Below are 8097 nucleotides of genomic sequence, written 5' to 3' on the forward strand. Positions count from 1 at the left end.
TGTGTGTGTGAGAGAGAGAGAGAGAGAGGTGTGTGAGAGAGAGAGAGAGAGAGTGAGTTATGGAAATATGAAGGTAGAGATAAAAAAGGGGAGAGAGTGCTACAGTAGATAGATAGATAGATAGATAGATAGATAGATAGATAGATAGATAGATAGATAGATAGATAGATAGATAGAACAGCAGATGAACAGCAGAACAGAATGTTGGATTTTATATTGTGTTTTTATTACAAATAATGTAATAAATTAATAAATAACATTGTTATTATTATTATGATTTATAATAATAATAATAATAATAATAATAATGATAATTGGTTATGATTATATAAATCCACTGAATAGCACCCAAAGCCTGGCCGAATCCTAAACCTCTCCCTCCTCCCTTCTTAGGTGCACTACTCTCCTGTTTTGGAGTAATGATTGGCACGCGCTACGCAGTGCACTATTTGTGCCGCTCATCCCCGTTTGGAATACGGCCCTGGTTTTCCTCCCTACTCTGATTTATTTCTGCATAATTCCTGTGGGTCTGTACTTTTTATTCCTGAGGCGCTTTTCCAAATCGTTTATTTCGGATTTTTAGAAACGAATCATGACTATGATAATTAAAAAATACAATAATTCATTAATATTATGAAAAAAACAAAAAGAAACAAAACCGAGTGATTTCAAACCCACTCACGAAGCGGAAGATGGCGGTCGGGATGCTGACCGAGGCTGGACTCCGAGGCTGCGTCCCAAACGCCTTGCTATGGGCTACACAAGTGCCCTATTTAACCCCCGCCGTGCGGTGGTGTCCCACCCTATCTAGGGTTGCTCTAGAGGGCATCCTGAGTGGGATTGGGATGCAGCCCTGTGGAGCGGGTCTTCCCAGCCCGAGCTCCAGGTTTGGGGGAGAACGCAGAGGATCATGTCGGAGTTTTGATGAGTTCTTCTCCGGGAGCGGCGGCGATGGGAGGATTGAACCGCGGTTTCAAAGCCTTTCTTGCCTTCAGACGTGGTCCTTTGTGCTCCCGGAGATATCTAGAAGACTTTTTCTTCTTTGCCTTGTTCCTGAGACTCGCCTCACAGCTAGTTCTCCTCCTGTAGGTCACTGAGGCGCACCAAAGTGGATGAAAATGTCGGATACGAAGGTAAAAGTGGCGGTCCGAGTCCGGCCCATGAACCGCAGGGGTGAGTCCGGGATCTGATCCGAATCTTTCCATCATGTTCACAATTCCTGGGTGCACCAGAAAAATGGGTTTAACGGGTCTTAGTGCTGCATCATATCACCTCATGGCGCAGGGGAACATTAGAGGAACTTGCATGGTAGTTTCTCAAACTGGTGTTTCTGAAGTCCATGGGAAAGCTTTTTGAATTGTTAAGTTCATGCTCTTTAGCATGCTCCTGGAGAACTTTTCCCCCTAATGTTCTCGTGTTGTGCTTTGCAGAGATCGAGCTGAGCACCAAATGTGTGGTGGAAATGGAGGAGAACCAGACCATCCTGCACCCTCCACCTTCCAATAAGGGAGAAAACAGGTACAGATCCAGATCGAGCTTCTCAAAGCATCGTTCTACCATCTGAGACACTTCCAGCACACTTTCCAGGACTTTTTTTGCACGATTTCGAGGAAATGTTCAAAAAGCCACAAAACCCAGATAAATAACTGAACATCAATAAAAAACGTGTAAACACGTGTTTTTATATGACATGTATGAAACACTTTTTGCACAAGAAAGTAAAATTTAATTGCGTTTATCTAAATTGTAATTGTTTTTAAAGCCTTATTCAGACGGGATTAGTTTAAAAAAAAAACTCCACGTAATTTTTTTACACGTCACGTGTTTATGCGTGGTGTATGAAGGTGTGTGAAATTGGTGTATTTAGATGGATTAGTTTGATACGATTGCTTTTGGAATGTTTGCGTTTTTCTGCAGAATCCGAGCTGCAGGATGATCTGATTTCATGGTTTACGTACAAAACGTTTTACAAAGGAACTGATGAATAACGTGTTTTTTTTTCACGTGAACATGACAGCAGTTTGTTACAGTGTTGGTGTAAAACACGGCACTGATGTTCTTCATGCTGCATCAGTCCGAGTCGGAATAATCAGCAGTGTGCTGAATATGATCCGGGCTGCGTTCCTGGATTTCTGTGTGTGTGTGTGGGTGTGGGTGTGTGTGTGTGTGTGTGTGTGTGTGGGTGTGTGTGTGTGTGTGTTAGGGAGGAACAGCTCCACCCTTTAAATATCCTGAACTATTCCCGATTCGGAGCAGATTGAGGTGAGATGAAGGTGTTGGTTGAGCACTCGTCCTCCTTCTTCATCCATCTTGGTCTGATGTATTTACAGTGTTATTACCTGTTATAACGGTGGTTGTTGATGGGGGTGAGTTTGGTGTGAACACGACGCTGCTCATTAACCCTCGCTCTCTAATACCGGGGTTGAATAGCGGGTAGAGTGAGAACGTGATAATAGAAGAAAAAAAACGTGTTCTGCATTGAATCGGACGTGTTCAAATGAGCTGCTGAACTACATGGAGGTGATGATAGGATACAGGAAATACAGACAGCATTGCAGTGAAGCATGGTGGTGGTAGTAGTGGTGGTGAAGCGTGGTGGTAGTGAGCGTGGTGGTGGTAGTGAAGCGTGGTGGTGGTAGTGACGCTTGGTGGTAGTGAAGCGTGGTGGTGGTAGTAAAGCGTGGTGGTGGTAGTAAAGCGTGGTGGTAGTGACGCGTGGTGGTGGTAGTAAAGCGTGGTGGTGGTAGTAAAGCGTGGTGGTGGTAGTGAAGCATGGTGGTGGTAGTGAAGCGTGGTGGTGGTTGTGACATGGTGGTGGTAGTGAAGCATGGTGGTGGTAGTAAAGCGTGGTGGTGGTAGTGAAGCGTGGTGGTAGTGAAGTGTGGTGGTAGTAAAGCTTGGTGGTGGTAGTGCAGCGTGGTGGTGGTAAAGCGTGGTGGTGGTTGTGAGCGTGGTGGTGGTTGTGACATGTGGTTGTGAAGCGTGATGGTGGTAATGAAGCGTGGTGGTAGTGAAGTGTGGTGGTAGTGAAGCTTGGTGGTGGTAGTGAAGCGTGGTGGTAGTGAAGTGTGGTGGTAGTAAAGCTTGGTGGTGGTAGTAGTGGTGGTGCAGCGTGGTGGTAGTGAAGCGTGGTGGTAGTGAAGTGTGGTGGTAGTGAAGCGTGGTGGTGGAAGTGAAGCGTGGTGGTGGTTGTGAAGTGTGGTGGTGGTAGAGAAGCGTGGTGGTATTCATCATTTCAGAACGCGTTGTAACAGTGACTCTGCTTCATCACACTCATCTCTGATTAGTTTCCTGTAACTGCATCACTCCCGCTTCATTACTCCTCACTTATCACGTATCAGATCAGTGTCTCGGCTCTGTCTCACTGTCTGAGGTAACGAAAGAGGCTTCAATCACTGCAGGAAATCCCGCCTCTGTGCTTCATGATTCACCAGAAGGAAATTACACACTTTCTCACACACACACACACACACACACACACACACACACACACACACACACACACACACATCCCTGTGGAAAAGAGAAAGAAAGCTGATGGTGTTTAATAGCGTCATCTGGAAATGGGAGTTAGATCATGGCTAGCTGGACAGCAGTCAGTCGTGAAGTACGTACACACACACACACACACACACACACACACACAAACATTAACCCAAATTTAGAGCCATGACCCGAGGTAGAGAAGCTCGTGCAGCTTTTATCTCTCCACACACACTCAAGTGCGACTCGGCTCTCAGCGACGCTTCCAGGAAGACAGCGTCATGTGACGTATTTTGTTCTTGGTGGGCGTGGCCTATTCGCTTTCATGTCTGAAGGAGCTGTTCCAGGTTTAACTCTGTGTTCGCTTCGTTTGCAGTGTAATTGTACAAACGCTCGGTTCTGATTGGCCGGAATGTTTTTATTAGCCTCTATGTTGTGTGTTGAAATTGTGTAACGTACATCTGGCTGTGGATCGATATTTACGTACGAGACACTCTGCCCTCTTCCTCATACCTGAGATCAGATGCGTATGATTGGTTGAGGAGAATCAGCATGTGCCCCTCCAACACATGAAGCACATCCAATTGAATCTCTCTCCTTGCGTCAGGATTAAAACTGGCGATCGGATCTGTGAGTTTTTTCCGTACTTTTGTCTGAGGAATCGTTTGGATTTGTCTCCTCGCAGTGTCTGAAGATCTCGGTGTAAAAGCTGCTTGTGTTTAGTCAGCGTTTTCCCGAAAGGCTCGTTGGGGCTCGTCTAATCGCTGTGAGAGATCAGCCGGACGTCGGGTGTGTGTTTTTCCTCTCAAGTTTTCAGGACACCTGTTCCTATCACTCTGGTGTGTGTGTGTGTGTGTGTGTGTGTGTGTGTGTGTGTGTGTTTACAGTCGATGTGGCCACTCGCCAACAATGAAATGTGAAGACTTCATTATTATTTCTTTTTTTATTTACAGTTGGTTGAGTGTCTGAACGTACGTCCAGACGGAATTACATGGTGTTGAAGTGTAGAATCGGAGCCCATGTTGGTTCACTTTCACTTTCCAGAACCTTCAAACCCAAAACAACCCCCAAACCATTACACTTCCACCTCCATGTGTGAGTGTGGGGGTGAGGGAGTCTGATCTCATCATCTCTACTGTTCTCCGGTCTCACACAAGTTCTTCTGTTAGAGACAAAAAATTTCCTATTTGGACTCCACAGAACTTTTGTTCTGTATGTGCGCAGGTGCATTTACAAAACAGTTGGAATTGAAGTAAAAGATTAGATTTAATACTGCATGAGTTTTAGCCTCAGGTGCACCTCCACCTCCTGTTCACACTCCACTGGGGCTTTTGTTTTGCTCATTTTTGTTCCTCGACTCTTGGCGTGTTGCTTCATGTGATTCTCACGGTGAAGTTCGAGTAAACAGACGGTGGTAAGTGAGCAGCAAACCTGCCCCGGGGGGGCGTGAAGGGGGCTTCATTCCCATTCACAGAGCGTGTGCAGCACTGAGACGCTCACACTCCGGTTTCAAAACGTTCCATGAGATGCCATGGTCCGATTTGAAATATGAGTGTGTGAGAGAAAAGAGAGAGAGAGAGAGAACCTGATGCAGACAGACAGACAGACAGACAGACGGAGGGTATTTGGCCTCTGGTGACGTGTCTGTGTCAGACAGGGGGTTTTCCAGCCTAATTCCTACCCGAGGCTGACAGGTGCCCCCCTTACAACCCCACCCCACCTCAATCCACTCCTCCCTCACACCGCATCATGCTTCACTCCAGCGCTCACAGGCCGAGGTGATTAGCCAAAGCTCGCTTTCATCTGATACGCTCTGCACCAGCGAAGCGTGTAATGTTCTCCTCGTCCCGTCACTGACTGGCAGAGGCTCTGAGGGATTTCACGGCTTTAAGAATTTTTTCACCGTCTCATCAGGTTCCTGAAGACGTGGGCAGGGTTTGAGCTTTCAGCAGATCGACAAACCCTCATTTAACCTTTATATTCAATCACTGCTCAGTGGAACTAACTATTTACCTTGCCCATTTTTTATCAGACCACAATTTTTACCTTCCAAAACCATCATTACCCGTTACTCCATAGTTTACACCACCAACACCAACTGGGTTTCAGGTCCTTCCTCCAAGGCCAAGAATCTGTAACCAATCAGACCTTAGACCAGAGGCTCGTTTGAGATCCACTTTTCAAAACAACACAGACACATCACGCTACCCTCTGTCACCCCCTTCTCCCTCCCCTCACCCCCGAGGTGCCTGAACAGCACCTGATTCTCGTTACTGAGTTCTGTATGGGATGAATCATAAACAGGAAAAAAATGGATGTTGTTGTTTAGAAAGTCGTGCGTTACTGAACGTCTGTGTGTATCAGAGAGAAACCACGATACGCCCGATACACTCTGGGGAACGTGCTCGCTCACGTCATCTCTGAAAACACGGCGCCACCAGGAGGAGCCTCTAAAAAAGGAAGGATCTTTTTTGTTCGGATTGCTTTCAGAAATTGCTAGCTCAGATTCTCACACACACACACCAACACACACACACACACACACACACACACACACTGTGTTGGTGCAGAAATGCGGTTGGTTTTGTAATGAGGTGTTTATTACACTTTGGAAAGAGGAGGTCACTTCCTGTTTGGCTCAGCTTTGTTGATGGCGCTGGAGTGTGTGAGGAGTGTGTGAGGAGTGTGTGAGGAGAGTGTGAGGAGAGTGTGAGTGTGTGAGGAGAGTGTGAGGAGAGTGTGAGGGAGATGGAAGAGATGTTGCAATATGTTTCAAATGTAAAATAAACACACGCACACAAGCACCCACCCACCCACACACACACACACACACACACACACACACAAAACACACACACACACACACACACACACACACACACACACACACACACAAACATGCACACACACACAGACGCACAAACACACAGACACACACACAGCTCTGACCTTCCTGGTCTCAGCACAGACAGACAGATAAAGAAAAAGTGAGAGAGACAGATAAATAGAGAGAGAGAGAGAGAGAGAGATAAATAGAGAGAGAGAGAGATAAAGAGAGACAGACAGATAAACAGAGAGAGAGAGAGACAGATTAAGAAAGAGAGAAGGACAGATGGAAATAGACAGAGATAAAGAGAGAGAGAGTGAGACAGACAGATGAGAGAGACAGAAAGAGAAAGACAAAAAAAGAAAAATGAAAGTAACGAGACGTAAGTGAATAAATAAATGATTCTCCTCTTCATCCCCTGAAACACATTCATTCTAAACTTTATTCACACAGAACTGAAACAGAGATGAAGCTTCTCCTCCTCTACTGTCGAGTCCTGAGTGGATGAAAGTATTTGATAAAAGTTTTTGCCCCCCTGGTCGGCGCGGTGTACAGACTCGTACCTTGGTAACTGAGCGTACTGCAGTAATCGTCTCGATGAGACGAGTCATGAGAAAACCCGCCGACTCCGAGGCCTTGAAACGGTGACTCATTCTGAAGGAACGACTCGATGACTGAAGGAATACGATTAACTTGTTATTTCTTTTCCTTTCTTTGTCTCTCACGTCTGTATGATGACCTCGTTGACCTTCGGGACCTGCAGGAAACAATCCAAGGTAAGAATTTATACAATTTTAACATAACGCTATAAAAAAACAATTACAAATTATTCAAAGTTTATACATCACACACTTTTTAACAAGAGATGGGCGGGGCATGCGTAGTCTGACCTGTCAATCATAGCCAGATCTACTGAAGGCAAAACCAGAGCATCTGAAAGACCTGAACCTCATCTAATCTGGAATTTACATCATCAGCCATTAACCCAGTGGGAACTTTGTGCACAAGGGCGTCTTCCTGCTGGAACTGGTTTGAGTTTCCAGTTCAAGTGAAAGACAAGTTTCATGCTCCTGCATCCAACTTTTCATTGGCTGTTGACGTTGATGTGTCAGATGTCTCACGTCGCTCCTCCACACAAAAATGTATTTATAGAAATAGTGTTTCGCTTCCTGTCGTGGAGACAGGGCAGGGTATAAGTGTGTGTGTGCGTGTGTGTGTGTGTGTGTGTGTGTGTGTGTGTGTGTGTCGGAGCCTGGAGATCTTGTGAAACGCCCACAAAGGCCACAATGTGAGAGGATGAGCAGAAACAGTGGACCAGTGTGTGTGTGTTCAAAGCTACATTGTTGGAATGCGCCCTTGAAACACACACACACACACACACACACACACACACACACACACACTGGTGCCTCCTAATTTAGAGACGAGGCAAAAAATGTAGCCCCTTTCAGGATTACTGAATTCTTTGGAGTGTGAGATGCTTTCTTTTTTCTGGTAGTGTCTGAAAAACAGACAGACTGGTGTCTGTCTGTCAGTCTGTCTGTCTGTCTGTCTCTCTGTTTGTCCATCTTTTAATAATATAAACAATAAACAGAAATGATGGATAGAAAAAGTAAAATAAAGTGATATAAAGATTAAAGAGGGAATTGACACTTGATTTTTGATACTTTATGAAAAATAAACGTGTAAATTAAATTCTAATAAACAAAAATAAGTTTAAAATGCTAAGCTAGTACTGAGAAGTCGGCAAGGGGCATCGTGGGTATTAGGAGCCTCGGGGTCGGGTG

General features: G+C 45.4%; 1 protein-coding gene across 4 annotated transcripts in view; it reads left to right on the top strand.

The window, feature by feature from the left end:
- The first annotated feature begins 178 nt into the window (after positions 1–178).
- Positions 179–8097, top strand: part of kif13a (kinesin family member 13A) — a 26232-nt gene continuing 18313 nt past the window's right edge. For 2 of the 4 annotated variants that reach the window (XM_046877737.1, XM_046877738.1), the window contains exons 1-3: positions 181–1173; positions 1431–1518; positions 7074–7086. In XM_046877737.1, coding sequence (XP_046733693.1) covers positions 1113–1173; positions 1431–1518; positions 7074–7086 — 162 coding nt within the window. In that variant the 5' untranslated portion in view covers positions 181–1112. Of the gene's footprint in view, positions 1174–1430; positions 1519–7073; positions 7087–8097 lie in introns of all 4 variants that reach the window. The other 2 variants (XM_046877736.1, XM_046877740.1) reach the window with 2 other exon arrangements.

This window comes from Silurus meridionalis, chromosome 21 (genome assembly GCF_014805685.1).
Source record: "Silurus meridionalis isolate SWU-2019-XX chromosome 21, ASM1480568v1, whole genome shotgun sequence".
In the NCBI taxonomy this organism is placed as follows: domain Eukaryota; kingdom Metazoa; phylum Chordata; class Actinopteri; order Siluriformes; family Siluridae; genus Silurus; species Silurus meridionalis.